Raw genomic sequence first — 24,452 nt, forward strand, 5'->3', positions numbered from 1 at the left:
TACTTTTGCCAAGAAATTAAAGTACTAGAAGTCTCTTCTGAGAAGTGATTCATCATATAAATCTATAGGATAAACCTGTGAAAAGATCTCAGTGTGGAAATTTTGCCAATCATTCTTATGATTATTGTGAGTGACGGTTACAATCATAAAACTTACTGTAATACCTTTCAACTAATTTCATCAAATATATGAGTGTGTGGTGCCTTTATAATTAATATCTGGTTAACTATCATGGCCATTCATACAACAAATGGCACTTGCTATAAAAGATGTGTTTGATGGAAATTATAAATACTTCCTCTGTTAACCCATGTTTTCTAAAAGTTTTGTTCAACATTCATACCACAAATAATAGAAGCAAAAAAGCCAATCAGGACTCTTACCTTTATTTGAAGAATTCTATAAAGAGATATAAAGAGAATATTCTTATCCTTACTATGAATACAATTTACACCAAGATGGCAATTCTCTCTAAGGAATAATAAGCATTTGTAATGTGGACTAATAAAATGTTACATTTCAAAAATTCAAAAAGAATCATACATATCTATTGAACATTTTTAGTGTTGATAGTGCAACAGATTAAAAAGATGGGTTTGTTCTCAAGGATTTGAGGAGAGGGCATGAGATATGTATAACATTAATTATTAATAAAGCAAACTACATAAAAATTATGTACAAGAATCTTTAAAGTTGTAGAAAGGAAAAGCTGCCTGAGTCCCATGTGATGTTAGAGATGGGTCTGGAAAGGAGAATAGAATTCTCATAAGTGGAGCTGCCAAGAATATTGCAAGAGATAGAAGCGGGATGAAAAACCTTTGGTGGCGGAAAGAATACGCCAACAATTAGTGGTTCCGTTTGCGTGGAGTGGAGTGGAGTGGCACTTAAGGCCAACAAGGTTAGTTGAGGCTTTATTATCAAAGCCTCTAATTCCAAATAAAGTATTTATACTGAACATGCTATGAAATGGGGATTCACTGGAGCACATTCAATAGAAATGTATCTTTGTCTCTATGTTTAAAAAACTGATTCTCAAATTATATGTAGGGTAGTTTAAAGTAGAGAATGTTCGGAGGTAGGCATACCTGGTAAGAAGGTGTTTAAAAGGTAGTGAGGAGATGCCATTGAGTTATTTCCTGTAAATATACAGAGTGGCAATATAAAGAAAAGTTGTGTGTGGGGTGTGTGTGTGTGTGTGTGTGTGTGTGTGTGTGTGTGTGTGTTACTTAAAGCGATAGATTCTATGTCAGGATTCATGGGGAGAGAGGGGATAAAAGTAATATTGAGGTTTATAACTTGGGTGCTTGGATAAGAGGTGTTGTCTTTAATAAATACAGATGTCAAAAATTTGTTTGACCTATTATTTTTAATCACATAACGATATTAGAAGTCACTGAATTCAGGTTGGAATTGTTTATAAGATCCGGCAGTACTTTCTCTGAATGAAGGAGAAAAAAATTGCGTAATCAAATATAATGTTATCTATGGAAAATGATTTCTGTCAGAGATGTTAGAATAGGAGAAATGTGTATCTTCAAATTGATTAAGGGAACAATAGCTAATTTTTCAAGTGCTTTACATGTAGATAACTCATTTGAGCTTCACGGTTTCTTTAGAAATGAATGTTTTTATCATTCTTATGCTACAAAGGAGGAATCTGAGTGGCAAATTCAAGTGATAGGATTTGAACCCAGCTAGACACTTTATCCCTCAAGTCCACTCTCTAACTACTACACTCAAATAATTCATTTTTAAAAGAATTTGTGTTTAATCTCTACACTCAAAATGGGGCCCAACTCACAACCCCAAGAGATCAAAAGTTACACGATCAAAAGTACACAGTAATTGTACTAAAATAAGAAGTACTGTATTGTTTTTGAGGGCTCCCTGTTTTATGCTGGGTGCTTGTACAGTTATAATTAATCTTCCCAATCGCCTTGAAGTACGAATCACCTCCTCCTCTTTTTAAATGTATTTATTTATTTTTGAAGGGGAGAGAGAGACAGAAAGAGTGAGAGAGAGAGAGAGAGAGAGAGAGAGAGAGAGAGAGAGAGAGAGAGAGAGAGAGAAGCGGGGGAGGGGCAGAAGGGGAGAAGGAGACACAGAATCTGAGCAGAATCTGAAGCAGGCTCCAGGCTCTGAGTTGTCAACACAGAGCCAGAAGTAGGGCTCGAACTCAAGAGCCTTGAGATCATGACCAGAGCCGAAGTCAGCCGCTTAACCAGACTGAGCCACCCAGGCACCCCAGGAATCCCCTTTTTAACAGTACAGGAAATGAAGCTTAGGGACAATAAGCACAATGTTCAAGGTCACAGTACCTGAGAGTAGCAAAATGGGATGCAAACCTCAGGCCTCCCTGACATGAAAGCTCTCATTATTTTAAATTTTGGATCTCAAACACTCTTCACTCCATTTTTTTTTTTTTTTTTTTACTCAATAGCCATTGTTTTGTTTTTTGTATTTATGTGTATCTAAGCGGAAAGAGTGTTAGTCTCATTATTGTAGTTGTCTATTTCTCTGTCTCCCACCTCCCCTTGCCATATTTATCTTCCTTCTCAAATATTCAGGCCTGTATCTGATATGTGGTGCCCACCCAATACACAGTTAGTGTGGTGCAGTGGTTCTTCATGGGGGCTAGTTTGGCCTCTCCCAGGCCCAGAGGGACATTGGGCAAAGTCAGGAGACATTTTTTCATGGCCACATTTGGGGGATTAGGTGCTACTGTCTTCTGGTGGGGAGAGGCTAAGACTGCTGCCAAGTGGCCGACTACACGCAGGACAAGTCCCACAAGAAAGAATAATCTGGCCCAAAATGTCACTAGTGCTGTGGTCAAGAAACGCTGATCTAGTAGGAAAGACGAACTAGGTATTGCTTACCTGAATGCTATTTCACATGCTTTTTATTTTTGTTTTTAATGTTAGGACAAAAATAATAGAATATTGTTCACATAAACAGACTTCAGAGTCATTTCTTATTGCCTTAGCTGTGAAGGTTATACCAGAGAGATGGACAACTAATGTCATGACAGGACATGACATAAGTATGTCATCATTGAAAGCAAGAAGGTCCTTTGGTTCACTAATGACTTGAGATGGATGTATATTCTTGCATATTTTCTAGAATATGTGAGACATGAAATGTTTCTTTATATTTCTTGCTCATTAAATAGTTGCCAAATTGATAAAACTAGTTAAAAGCAGCTTAATTAGAGAAGTGTCTGAACCTTCTATTTTCAAATATATCTACCAACCTCCGCGTTATGTGACACACTTAATGATGACAAGTGCCTCTATGTAACTGTGTTGAATTCCTAAATTATTCGAGAAGCACATTTCAGGAGGAGGTTTTAGTGGGCAGAAGTAAAGAGGAGAGAGAGCCTTTTGAATCCTCCATATCACAACCCAAACTGATCATGAAGAACACTTCTGCCCCACCTCAGCTAATGCTCACTTAGAACACCAATGGAATCTTCTTGAAGGCTGCCCATTAAGGATCACAAGGCCACCAAGTAGATGGCACAAAGATCTATCTCATTCCAAACTTGCAGTTCTTTATCACACAGAGTTCATTCTTGACTTAGAAGAGTTCCAGAAGGTGTCTGTCAGAAACACCTGGTCGAAGCTATAAATATTATGGATCGTTGTGGATTTAATCCCCAAAGTCTTTCTTCTAAATGAATTTAAAGTGGAGATTAATTTCTAACCCAACACACATTTATGAAGTAGATCCACTTTTCCAAACCTGATGTTACATTTCTTAGTCCTACTGTAAAACCAAATTGTCTCAAATGAATTTGAGCCAACAATTAGTTCTAAATTAAAGGATAATTTACCTGCCTGCACCACTTTATTTGTTCCAAAATGCTTTCCTTAACTGTGATTTATTTGCAATTTTTACCATAAATTTTCATGTTCTAATTAGTTAAACAAACATATGAAAATAATACTAGTAATTTTTAAAAGCATTTAATGCATTAAAGGAATTGCAGATATTTTATTTTAATAAATCACAAGGATGATTGCATGGTAAGGATAGCAATAAAATAATTGAATATTCCTTTCTGCTATTATGAACCAAATGAAATTCTAATATCCCTAGAATGGTTTGAACTTAAGTAGTACGTGATGTATATACACACATACATACACACACACAATTAATCTCTAAATTTTTAAGGGATTTAAATTTAGTGAAAATCAATATAACTAGAGGTGATATTAAAACTTGTCTGCAGTTTTGAAACAGTAATGTAATTATCAATGGTAGGTCAGTTTTATAAATTTCATAAATTTATAAATTTATGTATGTAAAATATAATTTATAAAGTTTAGAAAGAAAGCCTAGATCAATTAAAATAAAAATTCTGTTGCCAGGCAAATAGTGAATATCATGTCAATAAGGTAAAAAAAAAGTTCTAATTTTAAGATTATAAAGTTAAGCCCTTTAAATGTTAATGTTTGATATAATGAAAAATTATCAATGATAAAATATCTGACTATATAATTTTTATCTTAAAGATAATTTTTATCTTAAACCTTTTGTACCTCACTTTTTTCTTACTGCTATATGTTGAAGTTGAGTTGTTTGTTTGTTTGTTTGTTTAATCTAGGCAACAGGTTAAATCACAGAATAACTGAGTATCTCCTTAAACTATGGATTGCTCCAGGGTCCTTATATTGTGCTGTTAATTATGGTGTTAGTCAATGATTTGGAGAAAAAGATCACAGAAAAGGCTTTGAGGTTAAAAACTATGAGTAGAAGATACAACTTAAACATTAACTCAGTCAAAATTTAGGGAACTGAAACTAAAGTGATTCTAAATGCTCAAAATGTGTGCTATCTTGTCCACAGTCTTTCTACTTTACAGACTTGGCATTTTGTTATCAGTGATGTTGATTGATACTGGTGAAAGAATAGAACCTTCCTCTTCCTGTGTATGTATAGCATTAATTTAAGTTTTCATGAACAAATTGGTCTTGACTACCTACTATTCAATTCACTGTACTAAGATCTGAGGATACAACTGAGAACAAAGACATGACCATGCCTTTGTGACGCTTAAACCTGGAAGTGTAGATAGATATCAACACATTGATTTTGTATTGGTATAACCAGAGGTAGTTAGGCTATCAGGAGGGAGAAATAGGGAGTGGAGAGACATGGAGAAAATTCCAGATGTGAGGACACAGCATATGCAGAGATGCAGAAGCAGGAGAGAACTTGAGAATTCTGGAGGACAGTTGAGGGCTTGGCTATAAGATGGCAGTGGTACAAGATGGGACTGGAGAGGTGAGCAGAGACCAGATCAGGAAAAAAACATATTGAGCAGGTTCAGAAGTTTGGATGGACTTTTCTCTAGAGAGCCAGTTGAGGGTAAATTGAAGCATTTGTAAGCCTTCTCTTGGTATATAAAGACGATGGTAGACTATTATATTAACAGATAATTGAGGCTTGTCAGGCTTGCAACACAAAGGCAGTAACACAAGAAAAGTGAGGACGTTGGCAAACAATGTACGGAACACAGAATCTAGGTAGGATAGAGGAAGAGGTGATAATGCAAGGGGTTGATAAAGAGAAATGGAGGAAGAAATTCAGTATGTCAGCCAGTTAATACAGTAAGAAACACTGAAGGTTAGAGCAGCATCAGATATTAGAACTTTAGATTTCAAAGACGGAGCCATTGCAGGAAGGCTGAGGATCTGTTAAGACAACGGCTACAGAAAGATGGAGACATCATCACTGGAGGAGGAGATATAAGTGAAGTGAGGGGCAGCCATGGAAAATCTCAGGTGACATTTATTAAGCATTAACCACCTGCCAATTCCAGGTCTCAACACTCTAAATGTACTAACCTGTTTAATTCTTACAATGGCCATATCAAGTAAGCCCTATTAATTACCATATTTTCTAAAGAGGAAGAAATTCTAAAGTTTCCACCTGCAAATTGGATGGCATGATTCCTATTCACCAAAATAGGATTTTGGTTTGGTTTGGTTTAATTTTATTTGAGAGGATAAACAACCCATTTAAAAAATATTTACTGAGTTATTGTTTGGAATGGCAGGGAGGATACTTCCACATTCCTTCCTTTTCCACACTTTCACCAACTCTCAGAAAAAAAGCCAGATTTCCATTAAGACACGAGGTGAAGGGAAAAATCTGTGAGAGAGGGTAAGGAAGTTTTACAGATCAGAGAACTCGTGTTTCAGAAGGCACAGAGAAAATTTTTATGGAGGTGGCTAGCAAGCACAATTGTGAGAGGTCGTATTCGAGGAGACAAAGCTCACTGCAGAGGTGAAAAGTGAAAGAATAAGATAACAAGAAAAGATGGAAACCGGTGGTGACTAAGGACAACAGGCTGTGAACTTAGCAGTTGTTCACAAATGCACCAAGAGAATGAATCCCCGGAGGCCCCATTGTCTGTCAGAGGAGTAGAAGATGGGGAGACAGGGGCACTCAAAACACGGCAGCAGGCTGCTGTGATTAAAACTTGCAGGCACTTCTAGTTTGGGCGAACAGGATGCGTTGGCCTTTCTGGAAGGGCTCAGCTGCGGTTTGGTTTAATTACTCCAGCTCCAGAGAGAGGCTCCGGTTTCAACATGGCCGGCGGTGTCAGGGAACCCCGGGAGTGTTCTTTTGGGCCCAGTTATCCTGTGATCTGAAATCTGCACTTCATTAAATCAATTATAGTATTTTTATCCTAGGGTGGGTATTTTTAAACATGTTTTGTTTGTTTTCTCTCAGCTTTTCGGCTGGAGAAGGCCTTGGGCCCTCAGCTGTGCTAAAGGGAGACTTGGTGGAGGGGGTTTCCATCTACGGTCAGGCTGACAAGGAGGGAGCCACCTATGCCTCCGATGGAGGTAACAAGGACAGCCTTTAGGGGAAGCCAAGAGAGTCTCACGTGTTGTTTTGTTATTTAGGGCAGAGTCAGAATGCCATCATATTTTAAATTTCATCTTGGCTTTCAGTAGAGGCGTTCAGCACAGAACAGCAAGTTCTCTTCAGAGACCACTTTGCCTCCTACTATTTCCCTAGAAGTCTAAATTCCCACATTTTATCTTTTCTTTTCTTTTTCAATGAAGGTGACATTAATTTTCAATTTTTATGAAGATATCTGCCCTTCACACTGGTCTTAGGTGCCCTGCCTAGAAATGCTTATGACTTGAATCCTGAAAGAACAAGTAAACATTTCTCTTTAAAATCGCAAACTTTAGCTTTTATAATCATAATACATAGTATTATATATTACAGTTATTATTATATTAGTGGTAGTATAATTATAGATAAAAAGAATTATTGGGTATAAAATATAGAAAACTTGACTCAGTATCTCTTTGCCGGCATGATAGTGACCTACTGGGCTTATTTTGGCTCCCAGACTTTGTTGTTTAAGAACTTGACTTTAGAATATGCCTTAAGTATTAGAGAATATGAAATTGTCACCTGGGGATTTAGGTTGCCAAGAGACGCTTACACGAGTTTTAATGATAGTTTCCCGTGTTGTCTGTGGAAGGATTTTGTTTGAAAAACGGTGAGCAGAAAGATCATTTTTAAAAAAATTGAGCAACTTTTTCTATTTTATTAGCTTTAAAAGGGTAAAAGGCGCAAGATTTAAATTTCTCCAAGAAAGTTTATGTTTTATATAGGAGTGCCTCAATTTAAAGTTGTGAGCTGTTAACATGTGCTTTTCTGAGCCGTTGAAAATCATCATGTGTTCTAAATGGCTGTATCTCCATGTCCTCTGTAACCCGTATGGTGCTAGCAATCAGTTGATAAATGTGTCTTTAATTATCAATGAATGACTCCATAGGATTAATAACTAAATTTTATCCTGAAGAATCCTTCTTTTGAAAACAGAGCAATAGACTTTGTGATAGTTTTATATAAAGTTTCCATAGTTAAATTTCATTGAGTTACAGAACTATGGAATGGCCCTTTACTGTAGACCTTTCTTCATTTTCTGCAAGAGTCTAAAAGGTGTAAGGTTATCATCTTCAGCTATTTGGATTAAGTGAAAGTATTTTGAAAATTGAAAACAAACTTTTTTTAACTCTCCTTTAGGGAGGAAAGTCATATTTACTTACAAAGACATTTAATGTTTCCTGGTTCAATTCATAATTTTTACCAATGGCCAACAAAATGATTAATAAAGCAGATACACAATAAAATTTTAAGTGCTAATTCAAAACATTTGTTCTAAAATTGGAGCCAGACATCTCATAGCAAGAAGTAGTAGGTGATTTCAAAAAGTAAAGATCTTGAGAAAACAAATTTCCTCCCATAAAAAACAAAGGTGCTTTTGAAATGAGAACAGCCATTCAGGAAGTTTTATTAGTGCAGAATCGTCACATAATTCAGGCAAGGCGATGAGATACACAGGATTGAACTGAACCTGGTAAAATCCCACTTTGTAATAGAAATTGTGTTGTAGTTTCTTTTGTTCTTTCTCCTCCTAAATTGTCAGGGCACCATGGAAATGTTGAAAGGAGAGGTCCCTAAATCATCTGAATTATATTTACAAAAGCCAGGAAATCAGGAAAACTTCCTACCCTAGAAGCTTACAATGCATCAGGGATTGCAAAGTATGAGAAATGTATGCGATGTAGTTGTATATAAAATTTGGCCAGTTTTCAAAACTCGTTTAGTATCTTCAAAGTAAACTTATATTTATAAGAAATCTCCCCACTATCCATGAAAGAAATAAGAGACCCTTTAAATTTGGAAGTGATTTTAGAATACAGTACTCTCTTTCTTGAAAATGAATAACATCGTCACTTTGGAAACACTTAAGATTAATCATCAAACATAAGATCACACGTAAACAGAATCTTGCACATAAACTGTTGTTTTAAGTATTAAATTTATTTTGTTTTGTTTATTAGTTAGCTGAGCAGATGGTAATGGTTTTGACACAATTCAGTTTCCTTTTCCTTTTTTTTAATTTGGGGGAAAAAAAACGACACAAAAAACAGAGCTTCTTTTACTACTTTGTCACAGCTGGTTACCAATCAATCTCAATTCACGGTACAGTGATGATAGCACATGTTGTCCGGGGGCCAAATCTGATTGGGCTGCATTTTTTAGCAATGTTCCATATCAGAAAAAAAAAAAGGTATTTTTATGGTGAGAACCGTCAGCACATGATTGTACGACTGTCATTAATCAAACCTGGCAACAATGACTGCATTTATACAAGTCTGAGACTGACAGATTTCACAATCGAAATCACCCAATTTCTATTAGGATTTCCTCACCAGTATTTTTTTCCTTCTATTTCATTCTTCCCCCCTGTTTTTTAATTAAAGTCAGATAATACCTCCTACATGTTGATCATATATATTGTACCATATTGACAAAGTATCTCTTTTATACCAAAGTGTGCTTTAGTTGTTTAAAATTGATTCTCAACTATTTAAAGAAAGAAGAACAAATCAAGGCAAATATAAGTGCATTAGAGTGATTAAAGAATGATTTTAAAGTATGTATATATTAGTAAACACATTTATGAAGCTTTTAGGATTATAGTTGGTTTTAGAGGAATACTGAGTAAGGTATTGATAAAGTTATTTTCTGGAATTTTTGAAACTCTTAATATAGAATCACTGGCACAGAAATGCACGCACACCTGCCCAATGCGTGCACAAGCATAAGCATACGCGCACACGCGCACACACACACACACACACACACAGCAATAACACACATGTCAAAAGGAAGGGGCATGCCACTCTGTGTTAGAAGAATAAATGTACATGCTGCAGAAGACACTGATTCCTGTCTCTTTACTACTCAAGAGAACAATCTCAGAATCTTCTATAAAATGGTGTTTGGAAATAGGCGATGTTTACTAAGTCATTTATTGTTGTGAAACTGTATTAAACTCTTTTGTAAACTATAACGATCTCTAAATATAAGGAGTTGTTTTCATAGTTTTGTGTACTACTCAGTCAATATTTACTCCTAGGGAGAAATGATTATATCTCCAATTATCCAATGTAGTAGTGAAAAGCATCGATGATATTACTATATGCACATCCCGACTTATTCAAAAAGAAATATAAGGAATAAGGCCACATTTATTGGACCTGTGGAAATATTTGACATCCAATTGCTTGTGATATATGTAGTTGTAGGAAGCAAATTATTGTTTCATAAAAACCATGACCCATTAGAGAAAACAGAGACTAGTGTAGATACTCATGACAATTTTTCCCCTGATTATAATTGCCTCAGTGTGTGACCTTTGGAAAGGAAGTTTGTAATTTTTGCCTCATATAGCCTGAATGTGAAATTAGGAATGAGACACATATTTATTTCTTTTTTAGTTTTGAAGTTTTTTTAAAATACAACTTCTTTAAAATCAATTCTTATATTTCTTAAGTTTTTGCAAGTAAGAGTTAATTTGATTACATAATAAGTCTATCATTTCTCTGTCCCAAGATGCTTGTGAAAATTGATAAAGGTTCATGATGTGCTTGAGTTCCCTGGACTCATCAGGGCACCATCAGTGTTCAGACAAGAAATTGCCACAGTGGCTGAGTGGTGTTGAAAGGAAGAATAGTGTCCCCAGCTGTACAGTGCACCGTTGTATTAGACCATTGGGTTGGCAATGTGATAAAGGAGAATGGGTGTGTACTTTAGAGTAAAATAGGCCTTGATTTGAAAATCTAAACTTGTATATGAAGATGTCAAAATTTTAAACAATATCAATTATTGTAGTAATTTTAAGACATCTATGAGCCAAATACACACATACACACACACACACACACACACACACACACACACACCTTGATTTCATGTGTATTTAAGCCCACAAATAACCAAATTGCAATTATGAATTTATATTATCTAGTATAAATTTCTGTACCCGGATTATGAGGCATTGACCATGTATTTATTGAATCCATTAAGGACAAATCTATAGGAGCAGCTGCCATTTTGGTAGTATTCCCCATGCTTTAATGTTTCTTTATAGATTTATACATCATGTTATTAAAAAATTGAATCTTTATGCTGCCTTTTGGTATAAAGTTGTAACCTCTATAAAATAGTTGGTTAAAAATCTAGATTCTAGATTCCAATATGGTCTAAACCTTTGTTACTAATGAATTTCAGCATTCTGGATAGCAAAGTGCCTCATTTTTTAATTCTCTGTCACAGAATTTATTATCTGTTAGCTTCTTAGAATAACTAATTTGTGTGTATTTTCTTATAATTACATAGTAAAATAGAACTCCTAGCCACTTCACCCCACCTATAGAGGTATTTAACTTAGGCTTCAAGTGTTCACCCTTGACATTGATATACTGAATATTTCTATGTTTACAGATTCATGTTCTTCATTGTCTTCTCTACTAAAATAGTATTCTTTTGAAGTTTCATTTTTACCTGTGAAGAGTTTAAATTCATGTATGTCACCTGGTTGTTATGTCTGTAACTCGAGATAAATATGTAATAAAGTTAAACACTGTATCCCAGATTCTGCTATGCTATATTTTATAAAAGTGTAATTATTAACAGGCTATTTAATTTCCTTTTAGGCAGGTTGAACTTTATATCTTTAAGTTTTTTGTATTTTTAAAATGGGGAAAATCCTATTTTTTCTCCTTACTTACCAGAATTTTTATGAGGATAAATTAAAGAGTATATTTGAGAACACTATGCAAATGCATTTTTATTGTCATTATTTTATTTCCACAAGATATGTGACTAGAAACCATCCATGTTGCCAAAATAATGAGATAACAAATGTGAAAGCATTCAGCAAAACACAAAGCTTTAACTCTGTTTTCTTATAGTCTTTATATTTGTATTGGATATTCTACTAGAGTCATTTCATTTATTCTGTTGTAGGAAGGGAGATTTTTTTTCATGGTTTTAATTTACAGAGGAAAATTTATTGAAGATAACTTGTAAACCAAATGTCTAGATTGCTGATCAAGTTTGCTAACTTCTTTATTTTAGGTCTCTTTCTAAAGTAGCATTTATGTATTAAATATTTTGAGTTCTTACACTCATAGTGTTACATTGATATCAATTTAGCCTACATTTCAGAGCTAACTGCTAATGTATAAACCTAACAACATTACTATATTTCTTGATATAGTAGAGTGATATATTTCAAATTAGTTAATCTTTCTGTTCTACACACAATTGTTTTCTTAGAAACTCTGCTCAGAAAGAACTACAGAATAATTTTGAGCATTTGTTGAGTGGTTCATCATTCATTCAATAAACATTCTTTGAGCACATCCAAGATCTCAGGTGGTATTTGATAGGACATGGAGCACATAGTTTGGAACAAAAGGGATTCAGTTCTTGTTCTCATGGAACACACCTGCTCTTGAAAAGACAGTAAACAAGCAAGCTAAAACCTTGAAAGAGACATGTGATTTCAAGAAAAATAAAACAAAAGGAATACAAAAAAAAAGAAATAAAAGCAATTTTTTAAAGTTACTGGTGGGGGAGCACCTGGGTGGCTTTGTTGGTTAAGCATCCAACTCTTGATTTCAGCTCAGGTTGTGATCTCATGATTCGTGAGATCAATCTCCACATTGGGTTCTGCACTGATGGCATGGAGCCTGCATGGGATTCTCTCTCTCTCTCTCTCTCTCTCTCTCTCTCTGTCTGTCTCTTTCTCTTTCTCTAACTCTATCTCTCTGCCCCTCCCCTTCTTGCATTCTCTCTGTCTCTCTGTCTATCAAAATAAATTAACACTTTAGAATGTTACTGGTGGGGAGAAAGCTACTTCACACTATTTGAGCAGGAAAGAAATCTTGGAGGGAATATTTGAGTAATCTTGAAAGCCAAGAAGGACTAGCAATGGAAGTTGTAGGGGAAGGGAATTCCATGAAGTTGCAACAGTAGTAGTATAAAGACACCATGGTAACTAGATAGTTATTTTAAACAAGTCAAAGAAGGTTCATGTGGTTAAAAGAGTGTGAACATTAGGCTTGACAGATAGGTAAGAAATAGATTATCTAAAATATTGAAGATTATAGAAATAGGTTTTATTCTAAGTGACAGAATAAGAAACCATATTTAGGTAGAATGAAATAATCATATTTAAGTATATCAACCAGTGAATTTGTATTGATGCTCTTCATTCTTCTTAAAACCCTTAGATTCCATATCTGCTATTACATTATACAGTTTGTTGTTGTTAGAAATATTTGACCTAAAAATGAGATAATTGATATGGTTTCATGCAAGAGAAAGAGTACACTTTTCTGGGTCACACAGGAAGTAACAAAGTTACTTGAAACTTCTGGAAGAAGTGTTTTATTATCTATAGAAGATCATCTAATAGAGATGTTCAAAGATAAAAGAGGTCATTCACCACAGGAATAAGTTGAGAGACTATGGCACACAGGATTCAAATGTTGGTGGATACTTGCAGAGGGGAGCTTTTTAAAGTTGCTCTTGGTAGAAAGATTCAGACATTTTATATATATTCAAAATATTTTTATATAAGTCCATAATGCTGAATTTATTCACAGTCTTCTCTAAGGCAAAGACCAGTGAATTTAAAGATTCTGAGCACCCCAAGATATCAGAGAGTCCTCAAAATCTGTTTTGTTGTTGGTTTGTTGGTTTTGTGAGATGGGACCCAGAAGAACTAGTGTATTTAGCAGTTATTTCTAATTGGGATAAGACAGTGTAGCCCTCAGAAATGTGTGCATATCAAACCTTGGGACTAAGGAAACATGTCAGCTGGAGAAGTCTTAGAAGTAGCTCTGGTATACCTTTGGGCAGAGGCTTTCATCCCTCCTAACTGAGAATCATTTTTCTGGGCCTACAAAGGCATGTCTCCCCAACATTTAACACAGTACCTGGAATGTAGGAGATGTGTAAGTTTCCTTAAATATTAGTATTTCTTGAATAAAATAATTTAAATTATTAAATTTTTATAATAATTTTCTCAAGTGTCAATGATTTTCAAGGATAAACTGAAATGAGACTGCTTAATGAGCACCTACTAATTCCAATGAATAAGCACTTTAAATATTTTTAATGTTTATTTATTTTTGAGAGTGAGAGAGAGAAAGAGAGAGAGAGAGAGAAAGGGAGAGGCAGAAGCTGAAGCAGGCTCCAGGCTCTGAGCTGTCAGCTTAGAGTCAGACTTAGGGCTTAAACTCATGAACGGTGAGATCATGACCAGAGCCAAAGTTGAATGCTTAACCAATTGAGCCACCTAGGTGCCCCCAATGAATAAGCACTTTATATAAGGAAGATCATTAAATATTATCATGGGGATGCCTGGGTGGCTTAGTTGGTTGAGCATCTGAGCCTCAGGTCTTGATCTCATAGTTTGTGTATTTGAGCCCCACATTGGGCTCCACATTGTTGGTGTGGAACCTGCTTGGGATTCTCTCTCTCTCCCTCTCTCTCTGACCCTCCCCTATTCACACTTTCTCTCTCAAAGTAAAGTTAAAAAATTTTAAAAATATCACCGAAAAACCTTTTTCTACTCAAAAGCTTAACTACCTCACTGCAAATGGGCCTTTGACTTGGATACATGTACTCTCTATACCTAGGTGGAATCCTATACATATCCTAACAAGATCCTCCATACCACCAAACCATTGTCCTTAACCAGAGTGTTATAGCTTACTACTAAAATCCTGTCTATAGTTAGAAAAAAAAGGAAAAAGAAGGTTTACTTATTATTTTGTGATATTGTCATGGTATCTTTAAAAAATAGTCTCTTTTCTCATTAGCTAAGATTAATTCAATTTATTCCTCCAAGTTTTATTTCATTTTTCATTCTTCTGATGGAGACCAAATTATAATTATTGAGTAGAATGCACAATTATTTGGATCCCTGATCAATGAACCCTTGGAAAACAAACAAAAAAAAAACAATTAAACAAACAAACAAAAAACAATTAAAAATATTAAAACACTGATACAGTATTTCCACTCCTATTCTTGGCTTTCTTAAACACTCCATACAAAAAAATGAGAAATCTTAGCAAGTCTGATTGCAGACTTACTTTGGGTTCAAATGTCATGTAATCTGTAATTTATATTTCAACAGTCTTTTAAAAATGTTTATTCATTTTTGAGAGAGAGGGAGAGGGAGAGAGAGGGAGCGTGTGACAGAGCAGGGAAAGGACAGATAAAGAAGGACAGAGAATCCAAAGCAGACTCTGCATTGACAGCAGAGAGCCCACTGCTGGCCAAGAACTCATGAACTGGGAGATCATGACGTGAGCCAAAGTTGGACACTTAACTGAGTCAACCAAGCTCTCCTAAACACTTTTTCTTACTAAAGAAAGATGTAAATAGCTCTCTCACTCTGTTTATTCCCCTGGTTGTTCCCCATGTAATGAATTTATTTAACCTGAAGTAAAACTTGTCAGAAGGTATAACTATGTTTTCTGAATGTGATATTATATTTCTATCCAAGTGATACAGTATTGTGGCATATATGTCTTAAGTTAAAAGTTCAACAAAGTATTTTACTATAGAAAAGGGGTACACAAAAAGTGGGAAAAGCACCAGGATGAAAGGCAGTGTTCGAGATTTGAATTCTGATATTTCTCTTTAGTAGTAAAAGGACTTTGAGCAAGTCACTTCACTTGACTAAAAGTCAATTTCCTCATCTGAAAAATTATAATTTCTGGTTAAGAGAATTATTTTAAGGATACTATTCACTAATGGGTATCTTTTTTTTGTTTGAACTGTGAGACAACATACAATTTTTAATTTTTTTCCTGAGAGACAAATCAGAAATCATGGATAACATACGTATCCTTTTTTTAAAACTTAGAGTACTGGGGCTCCTGGGTGGCTCAGTTGGTTGAGCATCTGACTTTCGCTTGGGTCATGATCTCATAGTCCATGATTTCAAGCCTCACGTAGGGCTCTGTGCTGGCAGCTCAGAGCCTGGAGCCTGCTTCAGATTCTGTGTGTCCCTCTCTGTTCCTCCTCCACTTGCACTCTCTCTCTCTCTGTCTCTCAAAACTAAATAAAGATTAAAAAAAAAAGTTAGAAGACTGTTTTCAGTGTGTTTGATCCAGAAAGGACTTTACAAACATTCAAAATTATCTTGCCCTCTTTTAGCTTTTGATGAAAATTCAGAAATCTATGAAGAGACCTTACTAAGTTAAACAAGAACCAGTAATAAAGTTCTGACCAGAATTCAATTCTTTGAGATGAATTAGAAATATCTGCAAAATATATTTCTGCATCTGTTGAGGGGATCATATGGTTCTTATCCTTTCTTTAATTAATATGATGTATCATGTTGATTGATTTATGGGTATTGAAACAGCCCTGCATCCCTGGTATAAATCCCACTTGGTCATGGCAAATAATTCTTCTAATATGTTGTTGGATCCAGTTGGCTAGTATCTTATTGAGGATTTTTGCATCCATGTTCATCGGGGAAATTGGTATGTAGTTCTCCTTTTTAGTGGGATGTTCATTTGGTTTTGGAATCAAGGTAATGCTGGCCTCATGGAATGAGTATGGAAGTTTTCCTTCCATTTCTATTTTTTGAAACAACTTCAAAAGAATAGGTGTTAGCCCTTTAAATATTGGTAGAATTCCCCTGGAAAGCCATCTGGCCCTGGACTCTTGTTTGTTGGGAGATTTTTGATTAATGATTCGAATTCTTTACTGGTTATGGGTCTGTTCAAATTTTCTATTTCTTTCTGTTTCAGTTTTTGTAGTTTATATGTTTCTAGGAATTTGTCCATTTCTTCCAGAATGCCCAGTTTGTTGGCATTTAATTGCTCCTAAATTCTCTTATTATTGTTTGTATATCTGCGGTGTTGTTTGTGATCTCTTCTCTTTCATTCATGATTTTATTCCTTTGGGTCCTTTCCTTTTTATTTTTGATATGTCTGGATAGGGGATTATCAATGTTGTTAACTCTTTCAAAGAACCCGCTCCTGGTTTTGTTGATCTGTTCTACATTATTTTTATTCAGTCCTTGTATCCTAGAGTTAAGCATGTCATGCAGAAATAGGCTAACTGTAGGATATATTATTTTTATTAGACATTAAATATGTCATCAGCAACTTTTGTGAAGGCATCATAAAAATAATTTTGTCAGGTTTTTAATTGGCAAAGTTAAGCAGAGAAAGTTTACATGAACTGTTAGTCTTGTATGCATTTTAGCCCAGGACAGTTTAGGACAAACTTTAAATGCAACCCATAAGAAAACCCTAGTAGGCAAATGTGTAAATTTACAGCCTTGCAGTCATTTAGAATTGGTTGGCCCTTATATCAGTAAGAAACAAGATATTCATCATGTAATCAATCAATAGTTTCTGAACTCCTACTAGATGTAATAAAAATAGCTAACATGTATTGTGCTTTCTGTGTCCCAGCTTTATGCATTTTATATGTAACATCTCCTTCAAAGTTCACTTCTACTCCATGAGGTAGGCGTTATTATCAGCACCATTTTGCTAATGAAGAAAATGAGACCCAGAGAATTTAGGTATCTTTTCCACTTTTATAAGCATAGGAGGAGGTGGAGTCCTAGATTAGAACTCTGGCAATTTGGCTCCTGGTCCTGTCTTCTAAACCACTTGGTTATGCTACTGGATGTTAAAAGCTCTGTGTTAGGGGCTGAGGACATAGCAATGGGAGAAGCAGACAGGATATCTGCCTTCATCAGAATAAACCAATACAGAAAGGAAGCAAATGCAGAATGATGGTAGAGTAGTAAGTTGCATCAAACAAGAGTTGACAAAGTTTCCTAACAACTTATGTCATTGTAACTCAGCAGAAGTTTAAATTAAAACATGCCGACAATAAAATATCCACCATAATTGGAGGATAGAGGATCATGGATAGCTAAGTTTAGTTGGCTCAACTGGTTCATAGACATGGCCTTTTGTCATGCAAAGCTCTATAAAACCGAAGTACTATCAGGCCTGCCTGTGTTTTTACACTGCAATAAACATAAGCTATTATTCTTTTAACTAAAGCCAGAAGTAGAAGTTATTTGATTATAGTCATCTTCAATGCAAGCCTAGAAAGTTTGTTTTTGTTCTGAAAGCAATAGGAAACCACAGCTAATTGTGAGGTGACAACCAATTAAGGTAATATTTTTAAAATACAGTTTTATCTGTGTGATATATATGAGGAAAAAAGGCAGTGTGATCAATCAAAAGCTATTGCAAAATTGTGTGTGTGAAATAACAAAGGCCATCAGTGAAAGTCAGGAGGAAAGATCAGATATGAAAAGGATGATAATAGCTTTGTTCTTCTGCTTGTGTAATTGTAATCTCTTAGACTCTAATAAGCATCTTCTTGTACAAGTATTTCAACTGATTCATGTTAAATTTTATAATTCTTTCTGAGCTAATGTGGTTAGTCTCCTTGTTAAAAATATAGAAGTGAGGGGGCCACCTGAGTGGCTCATTCGGTTAAGTGTCCCACTCTTGGTTTCTGCTCAGGTCATGATCTCAGGACTTTGTGGGTTTGAGCCCCACATCGGGCTGGCTCTGCGCTGGCAGTGTGGAGCCTTCTTGGGAAACTCTGTCACCTTCTCTCTCTGCCGCTCCCCTACTTTCACTGTCTCTGTCTCTCTCAAAATAAATAAATAAACTTCAAAAAATAGAAGTAAACAAATAAATGTGTGTGAAAGAGCTGAGGATGTGCATTTCTAAAAATCACTCCTGGACATGTTGATGTTTAAAAGTTAATATAACTAATTTTTTAAAAATCGGCCCCTTTTTAATTCTTTCAACAATGTGTTTGTGTCAATTTGCCAACAAATATTGGGAAAATTTCCTTTAATATATTTCAGCTTTATATTCGAGATGCCCCAAAATTAAATCTGATATTTAAATGTGGTGTAATTTACTAAATGATAGAATATAACTCACCAAGAAACTGAAATCTACACTACTTTCTTATTATCTAAGACTACCACAGAAAAGGTTAAAGTGCTAATAATACCTTTTACAGTTTTGATGCAGTAAGGTTTATATATGTACATAAAATATCAGTAATTGATAATCAAACGCAAGAGATCACATATGAAATTAGTGATCTTACCAGTAAAACCTTTAATCTAAGCAAATGTAATTTGTGTCTGAATATTACATGTGTATGTGTACATATGTTTTGGTTTAGTTAAAATACAGTCACAAAAGAGAAAAATGAAGAGGAAAACAGTGTTAATGCAGCTAATATGTTATTTAAGAAAGCCAATTCATGTTCTACACAGGTATGACATCAAAGATGACTACACACTGAGAATTAAAAAGGCCATGAGCACAGATGAAGGCACTTATATGTGTATTGCTGAGAACCGGGTTGGAAAAGTAGACGCATCTGCTTCTCTCACAGTCCGAGGTAAGAGACGTAAGATGTGAAATACAATTGAATCAGCAGACTAATATTTGGTTACATTGGTAAGTGAACTCACAGTCAAAATAATAGCTGGCACTCTTTTATTGGTTTTATTAAAATGTTTAGATTTTGTGTCCTTTCTATTATTAATGGAAATAAAATTACTCTCAAATTTGTTTCAAAGGGATAATTATTTGAAGTGATTTTTTTATTTAATAAATAATAGCTAATATGGTTTAAAAGTAAAGCTTAAGAGTAGAAAAGATTTATACTAATCCTCGTGGTCCCACTGCTTTGTAGTATTTAGTGCTTTTAAGGGTTACAGTTTCAAAGGTACTCTGTTTTCTGTTTACTCATTTGTCAATTTATACTAGTAGAGTACTACTTTGAAATTCTTTGTATTTCAACATCCAAAAAGCAATGAAAAACAATAAAACTAACACTGCTTCCAAGGTGAAAAATGGATACAAATGAGTTACCTCATTTAGAAAATCTGATTGAGAGAGTGATCTGTGAAGTTCATTGGCCTTAAATAATTGAAATAGTGTAGCTCCTCTAACAACTTTCACATTCTGGGAAAAGTGTCATTCACTTTTTCATTCATGGGAATAATGTTCTTTTATAGACTCCCTGGGATTGCTTAGAAGGGAAAGAAAGCATTATTTAACCCTACAGTGAGGTAGAATGAATTAACTCTCTTCCTGGTGGTGCATGTCGACCCACATGAGTAAATTATATAAGCCCCAGCTACCAAGTGGTACCATGTGGACATCTAAACTTACTCTTGCCAAAGAGGTATCACCCACGGCGTCATTTACACTCACGGGATTTCAAACAGTGATAGGCAAGCCTGTCCTCTGCTGCCTTTCCACCCTCCTCCCACCACCCCAACTGATGCCCCCTCCCACATCCGTTGTCAGGTCAGATGCATGCTCCATTCTAATCTCAGTTACACCTTCTCCTATTTAGTCACACCTCCTACCTTGTGCAGCTTTACTTCTGGAAGTTTTCATAGTCCGGTGAAAACCTTTGGAGGAATTTGGCTTGGCTTATGTTGGTCCTCCATTGAAACCAAAAAATGATTTTTGTTGATCTATGATTTCAGCATCAAACCATTAAAAAAGCAAAACAACAACAACAACAACAAAAAATTAACTTCCCTCAAGTAACCATTAGGTGATACGCACTTTTGGATGACTTGGAAATATTGATTATTTCCATACTTCTTAGTCGCTCCATTTTTATTCCATAGAATCCTTTTCCCCCTCATTCTAAGCATTCTAGTGCAAACTTAGATACAAAACAGATTTAGGCAAAATTGGCAAGCTAGTTGCTTAAAGACATTTCCATTCCTCATTAGTTAACAGATCATGAAAAGCTATGATCATATACCAATCAAATACATATACTGATTACATATTATCAAAATCGGATAGTCTTTGTAAGCCACTTTTCCGTATCTAATTTACATTCTCTATAGGTGGTTATATATTGATATAGATTTGTTTGCTAGGCAGCCCTTTGGGAAAATAATTCACCTGACCACATTTTCCCCAACGCTTATTTATTTGTTATTTCTAAAGTGGATGGGGAAAAAAATAAACAACCCACCAAGAAATGTCCCATTTAAAAAAAATATTTGCTGACTAAACATAAACAGTGAGAAACTGTGAGGAGTTGTTTGTTTGTAGAAGCAGCAGGGGTTCTCTTCATACTTGAATGCTTGGCTAATGGAGACATGAAGTGGCCTGTTTGCTTTAAAGTATTTCCCAGCTAATTGTTTTCATAATTTGTTGAAAGTTTCAGGTTTTACATTTCATTTAACAAAGCATGCTCCTCTCGCATGGATGTTTCGAGCTAACTTAAAAAACTAATAGAGTTTTTTTGTTTTTAATAGGATTTTTTTTAAATCAGCAAACCTTAAATGGTCTCTCCCCTAATCTGTGTCCTGTAGATGGATTAGAGAGTTTAATCTGTGTGGTATGTATTTATTACTCATCTAAGACTGAATGAACCTCAGCAACAGGGTTAAAGGAAAACAATCTCCATAATACAATTGAATAAGGAGTAATATATTGTTCAAAAATATTTTTTTATCATTAGGAAAAGCAGTTGGAACTTCTCATGCTAAGAGGTTAACAGGAGAAAAAGCATATTATCTATGACTTAATTTTTTTCAGTGCTCATTTTTCTATGCACGTACATGAAATGGTTAGCCCTTCCCTGGATTGTTTTATTAGAACAGGGTCACCCGACCCAAGAGGCCACATCCATTTTCGTCCGTTTAATGCAGGGACACAGTTTAGTTTAATTTGCTGATTTTGAAAACATCTACCTGCTGGGTTTTTTTTTTTTCAGGATAAAATGTTGCTATGTAACAAAAATAAGTTTAATTGGAATGTTTCTGCTAAAATTTTATCATGATATTCAATTGGGGAAAAGGCAAAGGACTTTTATAGTCAAAATCTAGAACAGAAATTTACTCAGTTGTTTTCCACTAAAAATGAGGTGAAAATAGACTATAAAATTAAATTTAACAGCAAGAAGTTCCCTTTGCTGACTTGACGAACATAAAATTAGAAAGAAGTAATGCTAAACAACAGCAAGCCTCCTAGCATTTATATTCTAATCAAATAATTCATGATCTAAGAGAACGTTTTTAAATGACTCCAGAATGAGTTAATGTAAACTGCATATTTGTAAACCTTTTTTCTCATTTTCAATTGCTCAGATTTGCTTTGCATAAATCAAGACTTCATTGGAAAAACTATCTTGCTTCTAGGGCAATAAACCCTTTTTTTTCTTTTTGAATTACCATAGAATAGGTGAAAGAGAAATATATTTTATTTTTTAAGCCTAATTTTTCACCATGGTTTCCTCTTTTTCTCTCTTTATTATAAAAGACTCAAAATGCCTTTTCATTTCTAAATGACACGTTATACTTGAGATTCAGCCTGAGATGGCACCTGAAAAATGCAAATTCAAATAAAAAGACAAAGTTCTTTTCCTGCTGGACATTGACAAAATTAAGAGATATATCTTTCAAATGAGGCACAACTTTACGATGTTAGTCTTTGGTCGTCTTCTTGGTTATTATATTTTGTGCACCTCCACCCAGGATAGGAAAGAAATTGTATACTGGGCAACTTTCTTCTTTTCTTTCTCTTGCTATGGGAAACACATCATAGACTGTAGGACACAGTAGAAGTACACTAAGATAGAAATTTCATCCTGCTGCTATAATTGCTTTACTCTTCTTTGAATTATCTCAATCCTCCTTTTAACTATAAATAATAATATAAGACCATGAATCCCCTATAGAGGCAGCTCCATATTGTTTCAGAGAATGCACAAAGCTAGAAACATGATGTATTGGTTGAGTGAATGAATGCCTATAAATACGGTTTCAATGACTGTATCCATCTCATCATGTCCATTGAGACATCATCAAGACAAAACTATGCTAAATTCTAGACTCATATGATAAATATACTAGAACTTTATCCACTAAGATGTGGATAAAACACTTGTTTGTCATGTACGTTTATATTTTGAATGTAAGAGCTCATAAAAGTTCAAATACTATTAAATATATGTCTTCTTCATTGGAATAATGGCACCATATGTTTTATATTTGTCCATTGCTTTTATATGAAGTGGTTTGCTATCTAAATTGATTTGGCATTATTCTTTGTAAAGAAAGTATTATTAAGCCCATGTGTGGCTCTTACAATTGCTGTGCATTAATAACAGGGCCAGCCTATTACTACTGATTTTAGTGATTGAAAGTTATGGTATAATAAAAAAATAATAATAATTTGTTGAAGCAGCAGTTTAAAAGCGATTCTCAGTGTGAACAAGTATCAACTTGTCAGTCATTGTTTTGTGCCCCTTGCCAAAAAAAGAAAAAAGAAAGAAAAGAAAAGGAAAAAGAAAAAAAACGCTTAGCAGTAGTTATGGAGCTACTCGGTTGAAATCTCTAAGGATGTTCCAACCTATTTGTTATATTTTCATCCACCCTGTCCACGGATGAAAAGTGATGTGATCTTAACTTATTACTGGCTGAAAAGCAGCGTCAGGGGCTTTTCTGTAGTCCTTGTAATGGTTCTGACTAACCATGCTTAAAATCCAATTGCTATTTAAATCAGACAGTGAGGCCTTCTTTTATTGACATGACATTTGCTAGTCTGTGACTTGAATAGTTATATTCATCAGGTTCTTAACTTCGGGGATAATACAGGCTGTTTAAAAAGTTCTTTGAAATAATAACTATAGTAAGTAATAACAATCCGACTTTACATAAAATTATCTCTCAAATCACATAGACTTAATTATGGAATGCAAAATATTTTCTTAGAATTATATGTGTAACTTTCAGTTTTAGTCAAACTCAGACATCCTGCTCATACTTGAATTATAAGACTAGAAATCACTCTACTGTCCATACTTAAATGTAACATTACACATCATGCATTCTGATAATTTTCTTTTCTTTCTTTTTTTTTTTTTTTAATTTCTTCTTTGTGTTCTCACCACACCATTGTAATGTCTACAGCTCGCCCTGTTGGTAAGTAACCATCCTTCTATCCATTTAGCATGGCTTTGTACAATGCTTCAGAACTCATGCATACTAGGATATAAGCGAATGAAATATATGTATCACCCATGTTAAAATATTACTTGAGGGACTATCTTCCGTAAAAATTGCTCCTGATATTTTCATCACTTTGATAATCCATTTTATAGTGGCTTTTGGTATTAACAATGAATAGGTAATAATTTTCATGAAAAATAATATATGGCTTTTTGATACTATCAACTGCTAATTTTTCTTAATGAGAAAAATACAATAATTCTTCCTGTATATATAAAATAATAATGTATTACTTATGCTTGATATTCATTAAGAAAAATGAATATGAACTCAAGAAGCTTGGTTACTGTATGCACTTTTTTATTTTAAACTGCTTCGAGTACTTGCTTATTATGGGCATTTTAAACTGTTGTATACTTATTATCTGAATGCCTATTTAAACAAAACTGGGTAGAATGCTTCAAGTTATTCTAAGGAACTGCTTATACTGAGAGGAAAAGGGAAGGATGAGTTGTGTTCTTTGACATGAAAAGTT

At 34.7% G+C, this 24,452-nt stretch overlaps 1 protein-coding gene across 1 annotated transcript in view; it reads left to right on the forward strand.

The window, feature by feature from the left end:
* The window catches only part of ROBO2 (roundabout guidance receptor 2), a 591,892-nt gene that overhangs the window by 437,527 nt on the left and 129,913 nt on the right, over positions 1 to 24,452 (forward strand). The window contains exons 6-7 of the mRNA XM_029939142.1: positions 19,199 to 19,326; positions 23,879 to 23,890. Of these exons, the coding sequence (XP_029795002.1) occupies positions 19,199 to 19,326; positions 23,879 to 23,890 (140 nt within the window). The remainder of the gene's footprint in view (positions 1 to 19,198; positions 19,327 to 23,878; positions 23,891 to 24,452) is intronic.

This window comes from Suricata suricatta, chromosome 5 (genome assembly GCF_006229205.1).
Source record: "Suricata suricatta isolate VVHF042 chromosome 5, meerkat_22Aug2017_6uvM2_HiC, whole genome shotgun sequence".
Classification (NCBI taxonomy): domain Eukaryota; kingdom Metazoa; phylum Chordata; class Mammalia; order Carnivora; family Herpestidae; genus Suricata; species Suricata suricatta.